The sequence below is a fragment of the Onychostoma macrolepis genome, chromosome 04 (assembly GCF_012432095.1).
Source record: "Onychostoma macrolepis isolate SWU-2019 chromosome 04, ASM1243209v1, whole genome shotgun sequence".
NCBI lineage: Eukaryota > Metazoa > Chordata > Actinopteri > Cypriniformes > Cyprinidae > Onychostoma > Onychostoma macrolepis.
In genome coordinates, this window is record NC_081158.1 from 13,747,201 (window position 1) to 13,772,703 (window position 25,503).

Below are 25,503 nucleotides of genomic sequence, written 5' to 3' on the forward strand. Positions count from 1 at the left end.
GATTATGCGTTAGATTAGTTTACATGTCTTAGATCAGGGGTGCCCAAACTTTTTCTTATGAAGGGCCAAAAATCAAATTTGATTGAGGGCCGTGGGCCAAAAGTAAATTTTGCATCATAAATCAAACTGTATTACATTAAAGTTGCTATGGGTTCCCCTTATTTATTTCATAATATTTAAAATAAATATAAAACAACTTTAATCTGATTAACTTAATGCAGTTTTATTTGTAAAGTTTTGCATTTTAATGAATTTATTACAATAAAAACAAACAATCCCCAAGTGTTCAATGTACAATACATACAGTTCAATACCAAATACACTAGCAATAATAAAACCATGTGGTTGCAATGTCAGTGACCTAATGAGAGATATGAAGCTGGTCCTTATTTTTCAGAAGTTTTTCAAGATTGGGCTGTAGCTGACTTACAGACAAAGACAAGATATTATGTAGGTGAGAGTCAGTTATTTTGCTTCTGAGTTTACTCTTGTTCAAGTTCATCAGACTGAAAGTCTGCTCGCAGAGGTAGGTACTGCCAAACAGAGACAGCATCACTTGTGCCTACTTACACATCTTTGGGTACCTGTTTGCTGGGACACATTTGTAGAAGTCTGTCAAGGGAAGGGATGTGAACTTGTGTTTCAGTTCTGAATCACACTGAAGCTCAATTAGTTTCATCTGAATATCATCTCTGACTGCATCCACACTGATGGTGAAGGGTTGAGCAAACAACTCAAAGTCAGCAGTGTTGTGTATGAAGTCCTCAAAGCGACTGTCAAACTCCTGGATAAGGTTGCTGAGAACAGCATCATACTCATGGACCTTCTCTTTCACCATGCCTACCTCTCCAAGACAGGGAAAATGGGCTAAATTTCCTGCATGTGGGGTGAGAAACAGAAAGAACAGTGTGAGACTGGGAGTGAAATGAGCAAAGCAGGCATGTAAAACAGAGGGACAAAAAATAGAATAAATAACTGAAAAAAGAAGGAAATTATTATATCATGACAATTTAAGAAACTAGCATATTTTAAGCAAATTTTATCAGCTTGATGTACAATAAAAATACAAATGCTGACATGACTGAATATAAATGCAAACTCCACATATAATTCTAAATATAATTAATAATAATATAATTATAATTGCACATAAAATATCCTGAATATTATAACTGTAAATGTTACTGTTACCTGCTGAGAGATGTCTTCTGAGCAGCAGTAGTTTTTGTTTGAAGGCTCTGACGTGATCAGAAAGCTGGGTGATAATCTGGTCCTTTCCCTGGAGCTGAACATTCAAAACATTGAGCATCTCTGTTACATCCACAAGGAAAGCCAGGTCAGAGAGCCATTTCTTATCAGTGGGCACTTGAATATTACCATCCTTGCTTTCCTGAAAAACTCTGATCTCATCACACAGATCAAAAAATGTCCTGAGAACGTTTCCTCGGCTGAGCCATCTGACCTCCTGGTGGTACAACACATCACCATATTATATTGCGCATCCATCTCATCCATCAGTGCCTTGAACTGTCGGTGAGAAAGCGCCTTGGAGCGTATATTGTTGACAATTTTTACGACGTCACGCATCACATCCACAAGCCCGACAGATTTAGCACATAGTTGTTCGATGCAAAATGCAGTGGTACTTAACAACTTTTCCTCCACATTCACTGACTTTCTGAGACACAAAAGTAGCAAGGCCAGATTTCCTCCCTACCATCGCCGGCACTCCGTCAGTTGTAATGCCAGCCATCTTCTCCCACTTTAATTCATTTTTTTCCAACACTCTCTCAACAGCAAAAAAGAGATCTTCTCCTTTAGTAGTACCAGAAAGGGTCTCAATGCCAGCCAGCTCTTGTGTCACTTCAAAAGTTTCATTTACGAAGTTTAGCAAGCAGCTCGTTAGCCTTCTGTTTTCGCTCCTCGCCGCTGTACTTTGAGAAAGCTGCAGAATGTTTTGTTTCATAATGACGACAGATATTGTACTCTTTTAAAACAGCAACAGACTGTTTGCAAACTAGACATACTGCCTTTGATTTGACTTCAGTGAATAAAAACTGTGTGCCACCTCCTTGATTTCTCCATTATTGCGTTTGTTAATTTGTTGACATTAATTGACGTCAAGTGTCGCAAAGCATGCGGTGCTGCACCTTGAATTGCGCATTTACAGAATTTTTTTTTAATTTAAACATTTAATTTCAGTTTACTCTGTTGTAGTTCAACAATAAAACAAACAAAAATGTTATGTCAAATTAGAAATGACGATCTGTGTCGAAAGCATTCCCCTTGCGGGTTAAATACCAAGGGATCAAAGCTCATAATGATACTGATGAGTGAGATGATAAACAGGTCATTGTATGACAATTTTTCAGACGGTTTGGGGTGCATCAGATTTGTATGCACTGATATATGTAATAATTTATGATTCACAACATGTGCAGTAGATTTCCCATTTAATATAAAAAAACAAAGTGCTGAAATCATTAATGTTAAACCATTTGTTATTACTTAGGTGGCTGGGCAGTTGTTAAGTGCCCCTGCGGTGTCGTGTACAGCATGAAAGACTTGGTGAGAGCGGAAAGGTCAAAGGACTTCACTGACCCATTGCTGTCCTGGAAACACCTACCCTACATAACAATTTATGACTTTGAAAGAGGACTGGCCTCTCGTGCCAATCTCCGTAATCCAGACATAATTCCCTTCAGCCCACATGAGGGTCGGCTTTTGGAGTCAAATGAAGCCAATATTGCAGCAGCGGAAGAGAGAAGACTTAGAGTTTCATTGGAATGGCTTAAAGAGAAAAAAAGCCTGCTGATGTGAATGGGCATCCATTAACTGGCTCATCTGAACACCATGTACTTTACGACAGATTTCATGAAAACAACACAGATGTTTTCTCAAATGAGAAAAAACAACTACTTTCTAAATGTTATGAAGCCAACAAACCATATGTTCCTCATGCGAAACCTGTTGCACCACTACAACGTTGCAATCAACAATAGGTTTTCTGCTCAACTTACCAAGCATGTTGGTTGCACTCAGGTTGTCCTGGACACGCATGGCCAAGCAATTTCAGATAAACATGTTTTGGCACAATGTTTGCATTCTTTTGCAGGATTTAATGTCATTAGCATGGTTATCGACTCTCAAAAGTTTTATTTTGCACTGGTATGGGATGCTGACATGCTTTATTTCTAGGGATTTCATGTGAAAGCACAACTAAAGTGGACGATGAGCCAAGTACACAAAAGGTGGCTGGAAAAGTCTGAAGGATGTAATGAAAAACAAGACTGGAAACAACCATTCAGTAAAGCAATGGAAGAAAAGGTGATTGCTTTTTGAAGGTAGAAATGTTATAACCTGTGAAGAATGAATACCTCAAACATTTTGTAATGAATGTTGATAATGTTCTTTTTTCAAATAGCTCACACATGTTAGACACAAAGAAAAATGAGAGAACAATGTGGCACGTGTTTATTCTACCATCCTGATGCAAGATTTTCAGACATTGGGATTGCAACGCAATGTGGACGCAACAGTAAGGATCATAATTTCTTTGATCAAAATTTAATTTTCAATTAATTTTCCTGTTTTTAATTGAAGCGGTGGTATCTTAACAGATTCTTAATAGCTGTTTAAAAAAAATTGAAGACAGCAGCAAATTGCAGGTTGTGTGTGTGTGAGAAGGAGAGTTGCCATGGTTACGATGGCAGTTGGCAGCAGAAATATCAGTTCTTGATATCAACACCATTTTTGCCAGAGTATGTATTTTTTTTATGACCCAAATCGTAATTAGATAATTAGACACTTATTTGTGAACAATAGAAGCAGAAGATTACTAAAGTAAGACCTCTAAAAAGATTGTCATCAACTAAAAACTATATACAAACTCATTGTAACAAGCTAACTGTTAGCCAAGCTAACATTCCGTGACAGTTCTGCTTTCCTCACCCTCCGCATGCTCCGATATGCTGTCCCCGGAAGTGAGACCCCTCTAGGGGGTGACAACTCACCTGTTGACACCACCCCCCGTCCATGGGCCCTTTAAATGTACATTTTCAATCATTTTTAAGGGTAAAACCCTACTATTTGTCCCTTCTCCTTTTGAGTGAATGGATGGGGCTCTTACCCCGGGGCCTGAAGGAAAAGCATCCCCATGTGGTTCTAAGGCAGGGGGCAGGCATGCTCGACCTGCGGACTCTCACCAATGCCCTCCCTGGCTGTTTTATGATGTCGGACTCAAAGCCACTCAGATCGACTGGCACTCTTGGCAGAGCGCATCAGGGGGGCCCACGAACCCCCTGTCAAATTTGGGGCCTCTAGTGCCTTTCTAAAAAAAAAAATTACACTTCCCATCTATTTGAATGTGTTTGCCCTAGCGGTTTGGTGGACACGGCTCCAAAAGGGCCAATCAACTCTAGCAGATGGAAAAGTTTGGTGGCCCTACGACCTCTTTCAAGGGCTTAAATGTACGGAGGCAATAGGTAGTAGGACCCCGAGACTCCCAAAAGCATGAAGCCACAGGAACTTCTCTGCAAGGAGCACTTCTCCATGTTAAAAAAACACTCAGCAGGCTCTGACTGTGTAAGAGACAAAGAGGGCTGAGGGAAAGATTTTGTGCAGAAGGCAAACTTTTCCCTTCGCTGTAGGGCCCGGCGCCTTAGGGATGTCACTCAGGGGAGCCCCAGGGGCCACCGTGCCAAGTTTCGGGCCCCTGGGACCTTTCTGAATAAATACCACTTTATTTGAATGGGTTTGGCCCTGATAGACTTTGGCTCCGAAAGGGCTGATCGGATAGAGGGCGCCATTTCAAAAGGTCAAAAAAGTTACTCCATCCCAAAAGGAAAATTTTGTCATTTATCACTTACCCCCATGTTGTACGCTCTTCTGTTTCAGCCGCGCCACAAGGATACATCTTCTACATTTGTTTACACTTTGATTTGAATGAAAACAGCTTATCCGGTATGCGGCTGACACAGAAGAGTGTACGCTGCTTGAGTCCAGTGGATTTTCTCCAAAATGGCGCTACGCTGAACCAGAGGAGACAAATTGTTGAATAAAGTCGTTGTTTTGTTTTCTTTGCGCAGAAAAAGTGTTCTCGTTGCTTCATTAAATTCAGATTGAACCACTGATGGCAGATGGCAGAGTATTCTGACGATGCTTTTCATACTTTTCTGGGCCTCGACAGTGTTATTTACTTGGCAGTCAATGGGACACTCACAAACCTCCCGGTTTTCCTCCAAAATATTTTAAATTATGTTCTGAAGACGAACAAAGCTTTTACGGGTTCGGAACGACATGGGGGTGAGTGATCAATTACCCTTTAAATCAAATTATTAAATGGATGCCACCTTGTTGGGACAATAAAGCCCTCCCTACACCTACCCTAACTCTGCCCGATACTTTATTTTTAACTTTTTGATTATTTCCTTTTTTATTGAAAATAGATGCCTTTTCCGATGCAATATAAGATTTGAAAAGGGAGAAAAAAAAAAGTTTGGCAAAAGGTGAATTCGAACTCAGGTCAAAACTATGGTACGCACTTTCATCTTCGCCACTAGAGCTGATGTTTGACAGACGTCTATTGTTGTTGCCTCTGCCAACAAGGTGGGCTATTTGCACTTAGTGTAAATAGACACTCCGATTTAATAATAGCCTATATAAAAGGTTTGTTTCAAAGGCATGAGGAACACATAGGCTACTAGCCTATATAATTTGCACAATACATGAAATTATGTATGGAAATGGCTCAATGGCTTTTTTTTTTTTTTTTTTGCGATATAACTAATTATTGACAATACATTTTTTAGGGATGATGTCATTAGGCACACCGTTTTATAAGTTAGGATTAGGGGATGGAAACAGGCTGGAGTTTTGCGAAGTTTTTTTTCTTCCTTCAATAACAAAACAGCAAAATTCAGCAAAAATAAATAAATAAATAAACGTTCTGCAAAAGACACCAGTGTGGTTATTCAGTTAGAATCAGTACAGTGTTGATTCAATTAGGTTCAAATCCACATTGCAAAAAATCCACATTGATGGCATTCAAAATAGTTCTCTCTTGACGGAATTGTCATGCGTTACTTAAGGTTTCCTTTTCAGATGAAACATTTTTACAATGTTGGCAGGTGAAAGAGTTTTCTCCAGTGTCAATTCTCATGTGGACTTTAAGGTTTCCATGTTGAGCAAAACTCCGCACTTCTGGCATTTCTAAGGCTTTTCTACAGTGTGAGTTCTCATGTGCCTATTAAGGCTTATTTTATGATTGAAACTTTGTTCACACTGCTGGCATGTGAAGGGACTCTCTCCATTGTGTATTCTCATGTGGACTGTAAGGTTTCCATGTTGAATGAAACTTTTTCCACACTGAGGGCATGTGTAAGGCTTTTCACCAGTGTGAATTCTCATGTGCCTTTTAAAACCTATTTTACGAGTGAAGCGTTTTCCACACAGCTGGCAGGAAAAAGGCCTCTCTCCATTGTGTATTCTCATGTGGACTATTAGGTTTCCATGTTGACGGAAAGCTTTTCCACACTGAGAACATATGTAAGGATTCTCTCCAGTGTGAGTTCTCGTGTGAATATTAAGGTTTCCTGGTTGAGAAAAACTCTCTCCACAGTGTTGGCATGTGTAAGGCTTCTCTCCAGTGTGAGTTCTCAAGTGCCTGGTAAAGTTTTCTTTTAGAGTGAAACTCTTTCCACACTGAGGGCATATGAAAGGCTTTTCTCCAGTGTGAATTCTTATGTGCCTCTCAAGACTTTCTTTACGAGTGAAACTTTTTTCACAGTGTTGGCAGGGAAAAGGGCTCTCTCCAGTGTGAATTCTCATGTGGACTTTAAGATTTCCTTGTTGAGCATAACTCTTTCCACACTGAGGGCATGTGTGTAGGTTCTCTCCAGTGTGAAGTCTCATGTGAGCAGTAAGGTGTACTTTTTGAGCAAAATGGTGTCCACACTGAGGGCATGTGTAAGGCTTCTCTCCAGTGTGAACTCTCATGTGCTTGTTAAAATTTCCTTTTTGATTGAAACTTTTTCCACATTGTTCGCAGGTGAACGTCTTCTTTCCAGAGTGAATTCTCATGTGGTCTCTAGAGTTTCCTTGTTGATTGAAACTCTTTCCAAACCGAAAGCAAGTAAAACTTCTAGGTTCTGTCTCTTGAACTCTTTTTTCTGTGGAAGTCTTTTCAGTTGGAGAGCAAGATTTTTCTCCAGTTATGACATCATGAAGATTCTCATATTGATCTTCCTCTTCATTTTCATTAAGTACTGCTTTCTCCTCTTTCAGTGCCATTAGATCTAAAGTGAAAAAACAAAAACAAAGAAAAGTTAACAGCTGTTTAATGACACAAGACAACAGATATCAAAACACTTAAATACGTAACGTATCAAAACCAACAACTTGTACATTAGATCATTTACCTACTCTGGAGCTCCAACTTGCCTTAATATATGTGGGAATTTTCTGAAGTTCTCAACTTAAAGGCCTTGTCCATTCTAATATGTTTTTGTTTTAAAACACATATTTCTCTCTCTGTTTTGGCCTTCTGTCCACACGGAGACAGCGTTTTTGTCAAGAAAAAAACTGACCTTTTTGAAAACGTGCTCCAAGTGGATGAATTTTAAAAAAGCCGTTTTTGTGTTGTAGTGTGGACTGGGAAATCGGAGGCTTTTGAAAATGATGATGCATGTTCAGTCATGTGACATATTGTACCAATAGATATCTATGTTTATAGCAGCATTGTGTCTGTTATGTGCTACTTTCACACTATTGCTACAGATGTGTTACTTTGTACACTCTTCATATCAGTCCTGCATAGATGACAGAAAATGTACTCACGATTGCTGTTTGTGGCTAAACATGAGGGCAGTTGCATTTTAGATCAGACAAACAATCGTGAGTGAGTGCGACCTGAACACGTCAGTGAATGGGGAGATATTTTCCTAAATAAAATGGTCATGCCAGAAGAATTGCATGAAAACGTATCATGTTTGTTCCATCTGTATCATCTCAGTGAGCTCTTTTGAGGTTTTACACACGCAGTAAAGTGAATTTAACGTTTTCTGACATTTCAGTGTGGATGAGAAACTTTAGGAAAACGCTTGAAAACTCTAGTGTGGACAGAGAGCGTTTTAAAAAGAAAACACCGTTTTCAAATGTATCCGGATCCGAAAAGCATGATCTCCCTTGGCTTTTAACCGAGATTTTGGCATGTTTAAAAGGAAGCTTTGAGATGATCTAAAGGGGTCTTCCAGCACAATAATGCTGTAACAAACTATAGAGGATTACAGTAATCCAATCTGGACGAAATAAATGCATGGATCACAGTTTCCATATCACAAGCTGACTTCTGAACACGTTTACACTGGTTCCTTAACACAGCCCTAATCACCAATCACTGCATTTCTCCAGACTAACACATCACTTCATACACCATCACAAAAAACAAACAAAAAAACCTGTACTTTTATAACTTGTATAAAAAAACAACAACTTGTAGTGTCTATTCGAATACCCTGTGTATTGTTCTGTATGTTGTGTACACTTGTATTCGTATTTAAGTTAAAAAAAAAAAAAAAAAGTGCTAAGAAAAATAAGACAAACTGAAATAATATCGAAATTGACTTTTGTGTTACTACCAAGCCTCCCCTTTTTACAAGATGCAATTTAAGGGTGCTTTCACACCTGGCCTGTTGTTTCGGAACGTGGCGCGTTTCCCCCCTTAACTCGGTTCGTTTGGGCATATGTGAACACGGCAATCGCACTCTAACAGTGTTTTCCGGACGAAACCTGAACTCCTGTTCAAAATGTTAAATTAATAAATGAATAGAAGACAGCTATAAAAAAATCTCAACAATTAGCCCTCGAAGCTGTTGTAGTTCCATCCTGACAGATGACAGCTATGAGCGGAATTCCGGAAAATAAACTGTGGAACTTTGACCAATGAGAGGACAGTTTGGTCCGTTTAGAAACTTTGCCATGTGAAAGCGAACCGCACCAAGAATAAAAAGCAACATTGTAATCATTTTAATCCCTGTTTCGGAACAAAGCAATCGATCTACAGGTGTGAAAGCACCCTAAGTCTCCAGTATCCCCAGAATGTGTTTGAGTTTCAGCTCAAAATACCCCACGTATCAATTATACCATGGCCAAAATAACCCTTTTTGGGTAGGAGCAAAAAAAAAAGTGCAGATTAAGGGGCAGTAATATTATAACTGGGGTTATAATATCACTGGGGTTACTCAGGGATCGGTTCTTGGACCCCTCCTCTTCTCCACATACTCTACATCACTGGGTCCCATCATACAGGCACATGGATTCTCTTACCACTGCTACGCCGATGACACACAGCTCTATCTCTCTTTTCAACCAGATGATCCAACGGTAGCTGCACGGATCTCAGGCTGCCTAGCAGACATCTCGGCATGGATGAAAGAACATCACCTACAGCTCAACCTGGCAAAGACTGAACTTCTGGTCTTCCCTGCCACTATGCCTGCAACTCTACAGCATGATTTCACCATCCAGCTAGGTACTTCTACAATTACCCCATCAACTTCGGACAGAAATCTTGGTGTAATCTTTGATGACCAGCTGACCTTCAAAGAGCACATTGCAAAGACTGCTCGATCTTGCAGGTTTGCACTACACAACATCAGAAAGATCAGGCCCTTTCTGACAGAGCATGCTGCACAACTTCTTGTCCAGGCCCTTGTCATTTCTAGGCTGGACTACTGCAATGCTCTTCTGGCTGGACTTCCATCAAACACAATCAAACCTCTACAAATGATTCAGAATGCAGCGGCACAACTGGTCTTTAATGAGCCCATGTTACACCTCTCTTTATCTCCTAGCACAGGCTACCGGTTGCAGCTCACATCAAGTTCAAGACATTGATGCTTGCATATAGAACCACAGGCTCAGCACCCACCTACTTCCATTCACTTTTACGAATCAACATCCCCTCCAGAAGTCTGAGATCTGCTAGTGAGCGACGCCTCGTGGTACCATCACAGAGAGGCTCAAAATCACTCTCCAGAACATTCTCGTTCACCATTCCTGGCTGGTGGAATGATCTTCCCACCCCTATCCGGAGTGCTGGATCGCTGTCAATCTTCAAGCAACAGCTGAAAACTTCTCTCTTTCGACACTACTTGACTTCATCCTAAACTTAAAAAAAAAAAAAAAAAAAAGAATCTTTCTCTTTATTTATTCCTTCCCTTGCTAGCTTGTACTTATTTGAACAATGCCGGAGACTTGGTGTTATGAGCACTTCCTCTGTCTGATTGCCTCTTCAAGATGAATCGCTTTATGTATTCTTGGTTTTTTACTTGGTTAAGGATGGCGCCGGTGTATGTGGCATGCCGTCTGGCCTCTCTGCTACTTTGTGTTGTCTCCGTTCTTCTTTCCGTGTCGAACTGTTACTCCCCTCTGGTCTATGATCGCCAGCTACTTCTGGATATTAAAGACTCTGTTGTGACCACCTATAACTCAGAGTTAGCAAACTCTGTGGTTAGATCACAATCGCGTTTTCCAAACTCCATCTTGGATATTCCGGATTATCTGCGCAGATGGCATCCTGATATTTCCCGGAGAAAGCGTCGCAGGAGACGCGGAAAGCGCGGAGGGGTTGCTGTCAAACTGAAAATGGAGTTGCGCACGGGCCGCGTTTCCAGCTTTTTCCAGCTGGCTTCGACCCATTCACCTGGATCCTCCATTTGCGACCTCTCGCTACTCACCTCTCCGTGTTCGCCGTGGTGGAGTTAATCTTCAGAATCTTCGCTCTTTGAACAGAGCCTCTACTCCCGTTATTTCTCCAACGATTTCCAGAAAATTTTTTCGATTCGGTTGGCCCTAGTTTGGTGTCGTTTCTGAATAAATGTCTAGTTTCGGGGACTATACCTGATAGCCTCAAAGAGGCTACTGTGACTCCTCTTCTTAAGAAACCTTCTCTTGATGCTAGTAATTTTAATAATTTTCGTCCCATCTCAAATCTTCCGTTTATTACAAAAGCACTTGAGAAAACTGTTTATTCATTCAAATGCAGTCTTTCCTTTGTGCAAATCATATTTTTGAAACCTTCCAGTCTGCTTTTAAGTCTCTGCATAGCACAGAGTCTGCTTTATTACGGGTCTTTAATGATATTTTATTGGCGACTGACTCTGTTATTCTAATTATGTTAGACTTAACCTCGGCTTTTGATACAGTTGATCATAAAACTCTTTTATCTCGACTGGAATATTTTGTGGGCATCCGGGGAACTGTTCTTTGCTGGTTCAAATCATATTTAACAAATAGAAGTTTCTCTGTTAGATTGGGCAATTTTTCATCATTGCCTGCTAAACTTTCCTGTGGAGTGCCGCAGGGTTCAATTCTCGCTCCCATTCTTTTTTCTTTGTATTTACTTCCTTTGGGCTCTATTTTCAGAAAGCATGGTGTATCATTTCACTGCTATGCAGATGATACCCAAATTTATATACCTCTGAAACGAAATAAACATGCTGCTCTGGAACCTCTTTTTGAATGCCTGGATGAAGTGAAAACGTGGTTCTTTTTAGGGATTTTAGGGAAATTTTCTATGTCTAAATGAATCAAAAACGGAGGTTATAGTCTTTGGCCCTAGTGAAAATTCAGGAAGCAGAAGTATCGATTTGGACTACCTTGCTCCTTTTACTTCTTCCTGTATTAAGAACCTAGGTGTTTTCTGGGATCAGAGTCTTAAATTTGATAAACAAATAAATGCGGTTATTAGTTCCTATTTTTTCCAGCTACGTCTTCTCTCCAAAATTAAATCTTTTCTATCTGTGAAAACTTTAGAGATTGCTATCCATGCGCTCATTACAACTCGCTTGGATTACTGCAACTCTCTCTATCTTGGCATCTCTGAATCTTCCATTGCTCGTCTACAATTAGTACAAAATGCCGCTGCTAAATTCCTCAAAGGACACCGTAAATTTGATCACGTTACTCCAATTCTGAAATCGCTACATTGGTTACCTGTGCATCTCAGAATTGAGTTCAAAATTCTTCTCTATGTTTATAAATCTATAAATAATCTGGCACCGAGCTACCTATCCGATCAACTTCATCCATACAATCCGACTCGAAATCTGAGGTCTGGTGATCAAAGACTTCTCTCTGTCCCCAGATCACGGTTAAAGCATAGAGGGGATAGAGCATTTGCAGTTGCTGGCCCTAGGCTGTGGAACAGCCTTCCAGCCTATATCAGATCGGCACAGTCTTTAACTGTTTTTAAATCTTCTCTTAAAACCTATTTATTTTCTTTGGCTTTTAATTCACTGTGAGTTTATGGTATGAATCTGTGGGTTGTCCTGCGTTTTTATGTCTTTATCTGTTCAGCACTTTGGTCAGCCGTGCTTGCTGTTTTTAAATGTGCTATATAAATAAAGCAAACTTGAAACTTGATGTATTCCCCAATTGTAAGTCGCTTTGGGTAAATGACTAATTGTAAATGTAAATGTAAATAATAAGTTCCACTTCCAGGGGAGCGAAATCTGAGCAGCTCCTTTTTTCACATGCTTGCAGAGAAAGGCTTACCAAAGCAAAGTTATTGGGCTGTACTTTTTCAGATTGGTAGATGCAATAAATACTTTTTTTTTTTTTTAGCTATAAATCATAAAAAAAGTCAATGGAACAAAAGAGAAATAGCATCAGCAAGAGTCACAAGCATTTTGTTAGATTTATAACAGGGTTTGTCAGAATTCATCTAAAATATCTGGAAAGGCTGAGGAGAGATGTCTTACTTTGCATGATGATTTTGAAAAATAATACAAAATCTAATGGATCTGCACAAAAAAAAAAAAAAAAAAAGTTAAATAGAAAGATAGTAATGATAAAGATTTATGGTGAAGTTAGTTACTTAAGGAGAGTAGGCCTATATCCCATTTTAATTTTATAGGCTATAGAAAAACTTTAATGTCACACCATATGACAATTTAGGCAAGAATGCAACATATAGATGAGTGAATCAATTTCCAAAACAAAATCTAAAAGACCACATATTTTGGAAATTCAAGAGTCAGCACAACACAACGCTATATTTATATATAGTAAAAAAAAAAAAAAAAAGAACTTTTTTCAGGCTTAAATGTCAACCACAAATGTAATGTTAAACAAGAAAAGAGGGAATCACTCACTGCTCTTGTAGTTTTAATAATCAAATGTAAAATGTTTAAATGGAAAAGATAATGCATTATTTGTTTCTTTCTTATATTTGTTCTACTGCTTTTTAATGTTCTTATTTATAATAACGAAGACAAAATAAAATAGCTACATTGTGATTAATATAATAATAGTATTAATACAGTAATTATTATTAAGAAAAGAAGCTAGTTTTGCTTTAGTGTAGCTGTCATTTTTCATCCGATTCCAACAAATCATACATCACTTGGAAGGTCTTTTAATTGAGAATGTGAAATTAAAAATAACTCATTGTGACTCATTTTTGCCAACACAGGTCACAAATGAATGAGTTCAGCTTTGAAAACGAAAACCAACCTGTTTGTTCCTCAGTATCTTCATGTTTGACTCTGAATGCTTCTTCAATCTTCAAGTCTTCACTCTCTAGTTTAATAAACGCCATCTTAGTCGGTCCACTAGGGTTTTTTTCTGTGTGACTGGACACTTTGTCCTGTTTAAGATGAGAATAATTAACACAAAGAACAAATAAATGCATTAAATGATCCAAATTAAATCTCGGGGTATATCTCAGTCAGCTCCCTAGTTCAGTAGTCAGTGCACTGGTAAGGTTTGTAAGTCAGGGTGAGAGTTAATGGAGTTAAATAACCCAATTAGACACACACACACACACACACACACACACACACACACACACACACACACACACAAAACTACTACAAATGAATAAAAGAACACAGTTTATATTGAAAGTACATGGTGTGGTATTTGATTTATATTGAGTATTTAATTACTTGTTTCACATTAAAACGATTAGACATTCATGAAAACATTTGTGATTACTCTGTAAAAGTTGCAATTAGTGTGTGTGTGTGTGTGTGTGTGTGTGTTTTGTTCTCGTTGCATTTACACTGTTTGTCCAGCATGTGACGTCAGCGTGCGTTGATTCGAGCGCTTTGAATCAATTTGCACGGTTTTGAGTTTAAACTCTGTTTCTCCATTACTATTCAGCGACTGAATTTATGTTTATGACAAAATGATTCGCGATATAGGGAGCAAAATGAGACGTACCTTTTCTGTTACTCATGTGTTGATGCGCTTTACTCTGAAAAATAACGTATACAAAGATAAGCAAGATAAGATTACATTCAGTAATATTTAATTAATTTTGCTTCGCTTGTAAAGACTATACAGTGAATGCTATTTATCGATTTAAACACTAGAAATGCTTAAAACACAAACCTTTCTTCAGCCGAATCACAGACACAGGAGCGCGGCGCAGCCTTATGAAGTCACACCGTCAGACCAAAATAAAAGCCCTGTATAGCGCAAAGAAATTGACATACCGAAAATAAAGATATATTTACATATCAGACAGTATTCAGTGGTTAAATATATATTTAAATATACATGTTGTACAATGATGTACTGAAAATAAAGTTTATTTTAGTTCTAAAAATGAAAGGAATATGTGAAATTCTGCCTAAAAGGCAAAACAGGACTGTCTTGAGTGGAGAAACACACACTGTTGTGCAACATGTACAAGAACAATTACCCTGCCTTATTGTTTAACATAATGCTGTATTAACAAAACTCAAAATATGTTGTTTACATACCTAAAATACATATTTTATTGAACATTGATCATAAACAGCTCAAAGGCTTCCTTCCAGTGGCCCTCTTAACATCTAGCACAGTTTTACCTTAGGTTGGTAGGTTGTGGGTAAAAAAATTAACCCACAGCAACAGTTTTAAAGTAGTCCAATTCTGTGGGGGAAAAAACGCACACTTGACAACCCTGGATCCAAAACGAGCTGCAAGAGTCAGATTTGACTGATCACTGATCAAGAACCCTTTCCTATTTTCCACTCATCGTGGATCTCACAGGAGATCACACAGTCCTAGAAGTTTTATATATTTTTTATATTTTATGCAAACAATACTGAGGTCTCTTTGGTCACAGCTTTAACCATTATGTGCAACTCAGGACCAGTACAAATTTCTAATGGAAACCTATGCAAACCAATAAATCCTAATGGAATATGCCCAAAACACACTACGTAATGGAAACCATTTGGTAATGGTTAATGGCTGATGGTTTGTAATTGTTTTGTAAGGGAAACCACTAGGATTTCTGTAATGGTTTCTATTGTTTGTTTGTTTTTCAGCAGGGTTAAATGGGAGAAGGATGGAAACATTATTATAACAGAAGAGGCTTGGTTAAAAATGTGAATCCCAATGGAAAAACTAAGCTCACACCAGTGGAGGTTATTTGCATGGAAAAATGTAATTTGATTTTTTTATATCTCCTGCACAAAAGTGCCGTAGTGAAGTAGGATCTGGGTGTTGGAGACACTGTAATTCAGAAGTAGCAAATCATCACCATATATTCTTGGCATGTCCAGTTATACACCTGTTTTGGAAAGACATACACCGGACATTGGAGGCCATATTCAAAATTAATATCCCATTTCAGTTTCATGTTATATTTGGGAATTCTGGATTTGCATGAAACAAATTATACATATCTATGGAGAATATTTCTGGTTGCAGCTAAAAAGGCTATTACTCATAAATGGCTTCAACTTAATCCTCCCACTCTAGAAGAAGGGAAAGCAATTGTAATTGAAATATGTAAGATGGAAACCCTTACTTTTTCTTTAAAATTAAAAAAGCAAAAGGGGGCTACTTTATGGCGTATGTGGAAATAATTTTTGGACTCTGAGAATTAGCAATGTTAAAATAGATATAATCATATTTCAGTATTGTAAATTTAATGTAACTATGCAAGGTCACCATTACACTGTACCATACCCTGCTTTTTTTTCTCTTTTTTTTTTGTGGTTCTGTTCTCTCTTCTTTTTCCTTTTTATTTCCTCTTTATTGTATATCATTCAGGTTCTGTAAGCATTACTAAAATGTATCCTGAAATGCACAGGAAGTCAGCTGATTTGAAAGTAACTCTTTTTTTTTTTCTCTCCGAATTTTGTATAGTATCTTTTGACTTCCTTGACATAAAAAATTAAATTATATTAAAAAAAAAGGGAATATACCATCCTGAAACGTGGCTTGTTGGTGGTGCATGCCAGGGCCATTCGTGTTTCCACTGTCACTTCCGGGGCTTGATCGTTGATGGATTTAAATCTTTAACAAAGCATGCAAACAAATGGCCGCTTTTATCATGTTCGTTTTGTGATCACGCTAGTTCCAGTGACTTATTTCTTATTAGTTTTCTGATAACTTCTCTTTGTTGGTGAAATGATGAGGTTGCGCGACGTTGTTCTAGAGGGGCGGGTTTTAGTGAAGCGCTGCGGAGCTTCAGGCCCGACTGTGGAAATGCATCGTGATTTTGGGCTCGGTGCTACAGGTCCAAGGCTATTAGCCCCACCCGGCCCGTTTAAAGAACTGACTCACACTGGCCCGACAGTGGAAAAGCGGCTAATGTTGATGAGAGACTCCATACTGGCAAAATGCACGTTATCGGGAGATCTGAGAACACGTATCTAAAGAGCTCTGGGAAGGTCATTACATACTTTGGTTAAAATTTTCTCAATGGTAATGTAAAACAACACCCTTTTTACCTTGTCAAAAATAGCTCTGTTCATAGCGAGCCGTTTTGGTGCATGTCCCTTTAAATGCTAATGAGCTCTGCTCACCCCACCCCTCTTTTTTCTGGGGTGATGAGCCAATAGGCCCTTTTCACAATGACGTCAGAAAACTTCTGCCTTTCCTCAAAGCAGTGTATACGCACTTCCGTTTAACCGTACGCGCGCTGGATACCTCAGGAAAATGTCGGAAGTTGGAACTTATTAACTAACAACACGAAAGGTAAAGTTCAGAATAATAATGTTTAGGTATTTACCGGGTTTTTTATGTTAATTCGTTTGATAACGTTAATGATTATTTCCAGTTTTCCTTTCTTTAACGTGTAACTGCCTTGGTTGGGAAAGTAGGCTAACGTTAGCTATCAGCTAAAAATAAAAACATGCATCGCTCTCAGCCTGTGTTGCCTTAAGTTTACTAATAAGAGTTAACTTTTTATTTATTATACATTAATGTATATTCCAGCACTGTTGTTTAGAATAACTCCCTCTTAATAAAAGCTAAATGTTAAACCATTTTCATATGCTGATGTGATTCATTATTCCTTTCTTCCTGTGTCCATCTTTCAACAGTTTTCCATCCAACAAGCATGGCACAGTCATCTTGTAGATGTTATTGCAGTGTTCCTTGTTGTTCGAACAACAAACAGAAATTTCCTTATTTAAGTTTCCACGATTTTCCAGTGGACACAGACACACGTGCCCGTTGGATTAGGGCGATCAAAAGAGATGAGGGACCGAGTTTTCAAATCCTTCGTGGGAGTACCTATGTGTGTAGCCAGCACTTTGTCCCAGAGGATACATGTACATCAGCCAGTGGACGAACCAGGATTAAAAAAGGAGCAGTGCCGTCTAGATTCTCCTGGAATGATTGGGGTAAAGGTAGGATAGTATTAAGTCTGGTAATATATTAAATTGAACAAAACATCACAATTTATTACATTATATAATTACTGTGCTTTACAGTTTATTACACTAGTATGAAATGCATGAAGAAAATATGAATGTATGGGGTTGAGTATTAAGCCTGTTTAGCACTTTTTAAATAAAGTATTTTTATATATATATTTTTAATAAAGTATAAATTTTTAATTTTATAAATGGTGTGTAGTTTTTGGGGCCAGTGAAATGATTACCAAATATCAATAATGACGATCATACGTATCAATATATTTCACATCTCTAGGAAGAGGCTCACATGCTCGGCAGTCAGTTTACCAGAGATCAAGGAAGCATTTTAGGGCTGCTGTCCTTGATGAATCTCAGGAGATGCCTGTCCCAGGAGACATCACAGAGGAGGCACTGTCTGCAGGTGGAGTGGCAAAAGATCATGACTATGCCTATCATCCTTCTCCTGGTTAGTATTACAAAAGAGTAACAGGTTTTTGTGAACATTTTCAGTGAAAATGGATAGATGAATAAATGATGATGCTTTTTCTACCTTTTAAGGGAAACTGGATAGTGCTGCACGGAGAATTCAAGAGTTGGAGCTTCAGGTTTTGTCACTAGAACTTGAAATCCAGCAGCTGACAGTTAAGCAGCTGAAGCTGCTGATTTTCAAGTTCTGTGTCACAGATGAGGACTTCCGTTACTACACGAGGTTCAGCTCAAAGGAGGTCTTCACTGTGTTTTGGGAGTCAGTTTACCCCTCTGCTTCAAGGCTTTTGTACTGGTCCAAGGCACAGCGAACAGATCATGAGACACCTAGCCCTCAACGAAAACTTCAGCTCATTGATGAACTATTCATGTTTCTCTGTCGTGTTGCAGCTGGGCTTCAGGAGAAAACCTTGTCGTCCATCTTTGAGGTCAGCTTGTCTACAGTTAGTCGCATCATTTTAACATGGACAAGCTACCTTTACCAGGTTCTTGGCTCACTACCATTGTGGATGACAAGAGAGCAAGTGCAGGCCACAATGCCTGACAAGTTCAAGCTCTACTGCCCTCAGGTGAGAGTGATAATTGACTGCACAGAGATCCGTTGTGAAACAGCATCTTCTCTCTTACTGCAGTCAGAAAGTTTTTCCAACTATAAAAACCACACCACCTTTAAAGGTCTAATTGGCATTGCCCCATGTGGGGTTATCACATTTATATCTAAACTGTACACAGGCTCCATCTCAGATTTAGAAATAACTCGGCAATCGCAGATCTTGCAGTTACTTCAACCAGGAGATGGAGTAATGGCTGATAAGGGGTTCCAGATTGAGAAGATGCTGTCAGAGGTGGGGGCAACACTCATCATCCCTCCGCTGAAGAAATCTGCTCAGCTCAGCTTGGAGGATACCCAGAAGACCCAGGCTATTGCCCGTCTGAGAATTTTAGTTGAGAGGGCCATACGCAAGGTGAAGGAGTACCATATTTGGGATGGGCTTGTTCCTCTTTCAATGGTCGGATCAGTCAATCAGCTGTGGGCCATATGTTGCTTGATGTCAAACTATCAGGGACCTCTTGTTATCAAAGGGGACAAACCAGTCTGAAGTGTTTCCTCTCAATCCCACTATTAGCTGTTTGAAACTGTGTATATAGACTGTAAATACAAGTGCCATGTAATATATTTTTTAATTTGTTACATTTTCTATTTTTTTTCATTAATGTAGGGTTAAGTATATTTTCATATTTATTAATGAACAATGCTGTGAAGCATTCTGTAAAATAGTTTTTCCTGAGAAATGCATTTACACCTTTTTTCATTAAAAGAACCAGAATATTTTTGAAACTTGCCTCTTTTATTTACACATTTGGTAAGAACTGTAGTGAAAGAAACGAATTAAGTTTCCACAGCAGCTCAAAGTGTATTCTACAAACAAGGTTAAAAGCAGTTTCTTGCAACCATGAAAACAAGCAAATAGGGACCAATAACAGACTAAAAGCCCACATACATTTACAGACAATGCAACATTGACTGAAATTGTAAACTTCAAAGATAATTATAAGAAAAAAGTATTTACAACAGAAATTACATATTACAAATTAATATAAAACTGTTTACATTATGAAATTCTGTCTCAATGTAATAATATATCCATGTAGATGTTATGATAAAAATAATCCAGATTCTGTCGCATTGAGTTGATGATCTCCTCATCCCTAAAGATTCTTTCAACTGTGAAGTCAGTGTGGGTATCTGTAATGAAATCACACCACTGAAGTCCGCTTAAGGCCAGCTGGCCTTGAACCTGATAATAATATTTGTGGGTTTTCTTAAGGCAGGCCTGGCCTTGAACTGTGATCAGGTGTTTAACTTGAGAAACCTCTTCAACATCGCAACTCTTTACCTCTGCCAATCCGAATGGTGGTGTTTCTCTTGGGTTGAAGACTTTGGCATCAGGGCTGGCTGCAAGGTGAGGTGCATCAGGGTGGATGATTATCCCACACTGTGTTACGGAGACATTACAAAAATCTGAATATTGCCGAAGTATGTCAGGTTCCAGGTCCAGCCCTCTTTTCATAGCAGCTGTCTGGGGAGTTCCTCTCAGAATGCGAGCAGCTAAGGCTTTGGCAGTAGACGCCCATGGACATGGCATATTTCTCCAAATCTGCTGGCTGTAAGTCTGGGTTTGCGTACCTGGTTCCACAGCTGGCATTCTGACTGTGGTCGTGTTTCTGCCTCAATAGCAGCAGAGATCTCCCTTGACACCTTAAGGCTCTCTAAGTGGCATTGTTGCTTGTAGTTGGGCTCAAAATTTATTTGAAATTTAAAATTGTAACCATCAACAGGTAGCTGAGGAAATACAGGGGCACCATGGTGTTTAATAATGTCTCTACTTATCTCAGGAGGGCACTGGTAAGAGAGCACAGACCCAAATGGCACAGGGCCAAATTTAGAGTCCACAAAATTAAGACCTTCAAGCCTGTGTAGCAATTTGCAAATGCCTGGTTGTGGGCGTATGTCTTGCAGTTTCTCACCACTGGCCATGATGTGAGGATCTGGAAGAGGCCCTGACATAAAAGTGAGATGTCAAGTTTAATTTACATTTTACTATTTCACCCAACATTTCATATTTTAGCAGATACCGACACTTGTTCCAAAATGGATTTAATTTATTATTTTCTTCAAAATTCTACAAGCAATACCCATAATGACAACGTGAATGAAGAACATTATGGAAGAAAATAATGAATTAAATCCATTTTGGAACAAGTGTCGGTATCTGCTAAAATATGAAAATTTTGGAATAAGGCTGTCAAAACAAAATGTGGAAAAAGTGAATCGCTCTGAATACTATCTGGATGCACTGTATACATTAAAGTGTAAGTGTTTTAACCTGCCCCAAATATATATTAAGAATTTGTCATAATTTTCAAAAGATAATATCAAATGAAGGCTTCTATAGAAAAGTAAAAAATACTAATCATTGTTCTGTTATAAATTAAAATGTTTGGACAGGTGTGGGTTCATTCAGTCTTACCACCATATGCTCTGTACAGTGTACATTTCACACCAGTACGGGCACGATTCTTGGTCTTCTTTGGTACTGGTTTACACACTACAATGTCATTTGTTGCTTCGGGTGCAATTCCCTGTAACATAATGATGATAAACTATTAATTGACGAAAGTAATTACAAACCACTAGTCCAACATCAGTAAATGTAATGAATATTAATGTCTTACCTGTGTCCTAGGCCGGTGCCAGGTCTGCAGTGAGCTGGTGCATGACAGTGGCAATGGCACTGTCTTGAAGCCCATGGTACTGTAGTGAGCACTTAGAAACAGTAATGCCACAATGTGATTGCACAGTGCTTTCCCAGCAGAGCAGGTACATGACATGCATTTCAGTACCACAGGAACCTCTTTCGCATTAAATGTAACCTGTTAATAAAAGCATGAAGATATGTTTTTGCTGCACAACAATTTTACATTTCATTGGAGTAATGGAACAAACTTAAGGACTACAGTAAGTGTAGCTTTAAACATCAGCTTTTTTATTAATCACACAGAATATTTCTCAGTCTTTATTGTTCACAAACAACCCTCTTCTGTCTTAAATATATGTAAAGTTGTCTTTTGCAGTTTGTTTCCACAAACTAATTGACATCAGACTGAGAAACATACTGAACCACAATGGAACTTTGTGGGATACTGCAAAGTCTGCAACCGCAGCAGAACACAACAATCAGAAAAACCTGAAGGTGATGAGCTTCCTCATTTTTCCTCATGGACCTGTGACAACGGCCTCTCACTGTCACCTCATCGACAACTACATTCGAAACTATTCCAAAGCAATGTTTTGGTAAAATGGCACAACATTAACAATGAATATGTTACCGACTTTTATGTAACAATACACAATCTATAGCTAACATTGGTAATATGAAAACACGATTGCAACAAGGGTTTTGCGTTCTGTATTACACTAAATTAATCAAGAATATAAGGACTTTAAGACGTTGACACAACAGACCCGCTAGATTTAAACTAAACCGCAGTGTAAACGCAAACCGAGCCGAACTGAGCCGTGCCGTTCTGAACCGTGCCGAGCCGAGTCGTACCACGCAGTGGAAAAGCGCCATATTAAGGCCTGTTACCACAATGAATGATAATTATAAAGGTAACTATATTAGTGTATTCTATAAATATACAATGCAGTTGTGTCATCTGTCACTTTAAATGCTCAACCTCTTTAAAGCAGAAATTATTCTGATTGGTTGCCAATGTTTTTATCATTATCAGGTAATGTAGTTTGCGAGTAAAGCTGCAAATTCCACCATTAACCTCAGCTGCCTCTGTAATAATCCTGTGATATCTGTCTGTAAGTGAAAGGACAATCGTGCTTGGGCTTTAGTACAAGGCAACTGTGCCTAGTGTGAGTATGCCGTTAGAACAATTAAAAAAAAAAAAAAAAAGTCTTTATTATTAGCATTATAGTTATCTTTGTCTTGGGGTACACACACACAGAAAGCTGCTTATTACTCATTTATCCATGTTTCTTTATCGCTCTGACGTGTCAATAGCTCCTGCCCACTAGAAGCTCCACAGATATATTTGCATACCATGACGATATATAAACGATATACACTCTAAAAAACACTGGGTTAAAAACAACCCAATTTGGGTTCATTTTACCCAGCAAATTGGGTTGTTATTTAACCCATCATAATTGGGTTGATTTAACCCAGCTCATGGGTTGATTCATTTTTATTGTAATACTAGCTTATTTTTTACTTTATACATGAAATAATGTTTACAAATTAACTTAAATCCTCTAAACATTTGTAAAATACTCCACAACCACTGGTTTGCATGATAACTTCCTTTATTTTCATTTATTTCTCATTTACAGCATTGTTTATATCGTTTTTTTTTTTTACGTAGGCTATTGTTGTGCTTTTATACCGGTTAAAAGATCCAAAAATCCATAATTCACATCTACATCATCCATAAGTACCTCATAAATAGCGAATGCATATTTACCTCTTATCTGGATGGATGCTGTTAATGATTCCGGATGCTTCCCCGCCGGTGACCGTCCTGGCTCAGTCAAATTCGTACCTCTTGGAGCTCGTTTAGAATATATTCAGGTTCAGATAACGAGTTATTATTATTAATTAATCACTCAGAGACTTGTTTAAAAAGGTTAACGAATCACCAAAGCATTGGTTTCGTTTTATTAAAAAACAAATAACTCATAAGCAAATAACAATAAAATAACAGCGAATAGTCTTCACCACGAAGTGTCGGCCCTGACATATAGTCTAACAAGCATTTATATAGTTCTTGCACCGCTTGTAACTGCCTCCTCCATCCCAGGCAGGAAACATGACCTTTATGTCAGAGTCTGTACAAAAGTAATGTCAAAAGTTCAGAAGGAAATATTACAACATCTCTAGATAGCAAGCGTGTCTAGTTCTATTTTAAACTATAGGAAAAATTATGACACCTTTTTCAAACATAAGCAACATATAAACCTATATACCTAAACCACAATACAACACCTCTAGCAGGTGTTAAGAGCATCTTATGCCACAGTTTAGCTAAAGGTTCCACCTTGCATGGAAATGCAAAGTGCATCCTCTTGCTTTTAACCGTCATGTTACAAAATAAGCACAGCAACTATATATCCGTTAAACCAACAAGATTATAATCATCTATGGTTTCGACATAAGATATATTTATACATAGCTTTCAACACTCATATTTTTATAACAGGAGTCTAGAGTTTCACTGTCTCTAAATAATTTGTTAACTTTTGCAGTTCATCTGAATAATCACATAATTCAATCATCTCTCTTATTAATTTCATTATTCTTTTATTTGTCGTTTCCTGTTTTCTCATCAGTCTCAATATTGCCTTCATCTTGAAGATGATCTTCTGGTCCTCTCGCTCTCTCTTGGGCCCGTCTGCGACGTTCCTTCTTCTCCTGTTTCTTGACCTCCCTACTCCAGTCTCTTTGTATTCCTTGAACTAAAAAATCATCAAAATCAACTTCTATTTTATCTGACCTCTTCCTCACGTTTCTGTTAGAGGATTGATCAGGGAATCGCATATCAGATGAATTAGGGAATAATTCTACACTATACATATTGCCTATTTAAACTCGTTTAGCAAACATTAGAAGTAAAAATTAAACATTCAACAGAAGTAATTCACTTGTAGTCGACCACTCTCTGTAATTCCGTTACCACCGTAACGGCGCTGGTTCTCGTGCACGAGCTGGAGTCGTGTTCGGTGGGGAACTGCTCACGGATAAGACCACCGACATGCGTTTCACTCATAGCCGAAATATACTGCGACTGCCACCAACCTGCCCACAAACAAACAGTAAACAGCTCTGAGGACATATTTTAACATCCAAAGTATTTGTATTATGTATCTTTATGAATATAATTGTTTATTTTATGCAAAGCATCAGGCTTTTCCATCAAGCGAAAAGACCGCGACACTCGTTAAAGGAGATTCACACCACGCGCCTGTTTGTTGCTCTGCATAAAATTGAACAATGTACAGCACAGTAATGATTTTATATATAAAATAAAATGTACACAAACCTGTATTTACTGAAGAAATGCTTCAATTCGATGGCGCTTAGAACTGCTCTCTCCAGGAGACGACGCAAAATCCAGGAGGAGTGCAAGGATATAGTGCTGCTGTTTAGTGCTGACAGGACGCGGTGATCAGAAATCAGGGGATTGGGATCTGGTGAGCGTAGTTGGTGGTGACTGTGATGACTCCCTGACAAAATGTGTGTTGGCAGTGTATGTACACAACCACCCTATAATGATAAAAATCCACCCAGTGGAGACACCAAGATCTTGCTTTTGTGGGAAAAAAAAGCATACCTGTCTCAGCAGGTAAAAACAAAAGAACACTAGCAAGGGGAACATAGCATTAGCACTAGTCAGTCTTGTTAGGGGTTTTTTTTGGTCAGATTTTGGTCTTATCAACTAGTCAAATGATATGTCAAAACAGTGCAAAAACAGGCTAATCATGGAGATCTTTCATAGTGCAATTTTTATTCTTTTACTGATTTGGTGTTATCAGATACTAACGCAATATAACTAACGAAGAAACTTATGAGCATCATATGAGACAATGTTATACGATGTTGTAATTACAATTTGCCGAATATAAAATAGATATAAAATACTTAAAGCATATCACAATGTTATTTTAAACATTTAACCTAGATAAATGTCCGCTATTAGGCGCGTATCCAATCGTTTGTGCGGAGAGTGGAAGCTGAAGCACGCTTCAGGACATCAGTGGAAACAAATGAAATATGCCGTCATTTTTTTTTCATAAAGG

General features: G+C 38.5%; 4 protein-coding genes across 8 annotated transcripts; 1 reads left to right on the forward strand and 3 right to left on the reverse strand.

Annotated features, from left to right (window-relative positions):
• Positions 1-283: 283 nt before the first annotated feature.
• Positions 284-2,053, reverse strand: LOC131538990 (general transcription factor II-I repeat domain-containing protein 2-like). The gene is made up of 2 exons (XM_058773225.1): positions 1,192-2,053; positions 284-876 (listed from the first exon to the last, which is right to left on the reverse strand). Exons 1-2 carry the CDS (start codon positions 1,307-1,309, stop codon positions 563-565), a joined length of 432 nt encoding a protein of 143 aa, XP_058629208.1. The 5' UTR covers positions 1,310-2,053; the 3' UTR covers positions 284-562.
• On the reverse strand, positions 2,047-16,600 carry LOC131538965 (gastrula zinc finger protein XlCGF8.2DB-like). Of its 2 annotated transcripts, XM_058773183.1 has the most exons (5): positions 14,859-16,600; positions 14,398-14,474; positions 14,227-14,260; positions 13,516-13,648; positions 2,047-7,295 (listed from the first exon to the last, which is right to left on the reverse strand). In XM_058773183.1, the coding sequence occupies exons 4-5, from the start codon at positions 13,598-13,600 to the stop codon at positions 6,211-6,213; spliced, it is 1,170 nt and encodes a 389-aa protein (XP_058629166.1). In that variant the 5' UTR covers positions 13,601-13,648; positions 14,227-14,260; positions 14,398-14,474; positions 14,859-16,600; the 3' UTR covers positions 2,047-6,210. The 2 variants fall into 2 exon arrangements, with proteins under 2 accessions (XP_058629166.1, XP_058629165.1); XM_058773182.1 differs by lacking the exons at positions 14,227-14,260; positions 14,398-14,474; positions 14,859-16,600 and having other exon boundaries at positions 13,516-13,799.
• Positions 16,601-16,721: 121 nt separating this feature from the next.
• On the forward strand, positions 16,722-19,296 carry LOC131538959 (peroxynitrite isomerase THAP4-like). Of its 4 annotated transcripts, none has more exons than XM_058773172.1 (4): positions 16,722-16,983; positions 17,331-17,639; positions 17,944-18,114; positions 18,207-19,296. In XM_058773172.1, the coding sequence occupies exons 2-4, from the start codon at positions 17,348-17,350 to the stop codon at positions 19,232-19,234; spliced, it is 1,491 nt and encodes a 496-aa protein (XP_058629155.1). In that variant the 5' UTR covers positions 16,722-16,983; positions 17,331-17,347; the 3' UTR covers positions 19,235-19,296. The 4 variants fall into 4 exon arrangements, with proteins under 4 accessions (XP_058629155.1, XP_058629158.1, XP_058629154.1 ...); XM_058773175.1 differs by having other exon boundaries at positions 16,722-17,639; positions 18,207-18,703; positions 18,867-18,936; XM_058773171.1 differs by having other exon boundaries at positions 16,722-17,639.
• A 466-nt stretch (positions 19,297-19,762) lies between these two features.
• LOC131538502 (uncharacterized) lies at positions 19,763-21,458 on the reverse strand. Its single transcript, XM_058772376.1, has 4 exons — positions 21,372-21,458; positions 21,167-21,278; positions 20,323-20,696; positions 19,763-20,131 (listed from the first exon to the last, which is right to left on the reverse strand). The coding sequence occupies exons 1-4, from the start codon at positions 21,444-21,446 to the stop codon at positions 19,763-19,765; spliced, it is 930 nt and encodes a 309-aa protein (XP_058628359.1). The 5' UTR covers positions 21,447-21,458.
• Between the last annotated feature and the right edge of the window lie 4,045 nt (positions 21,459-25,503).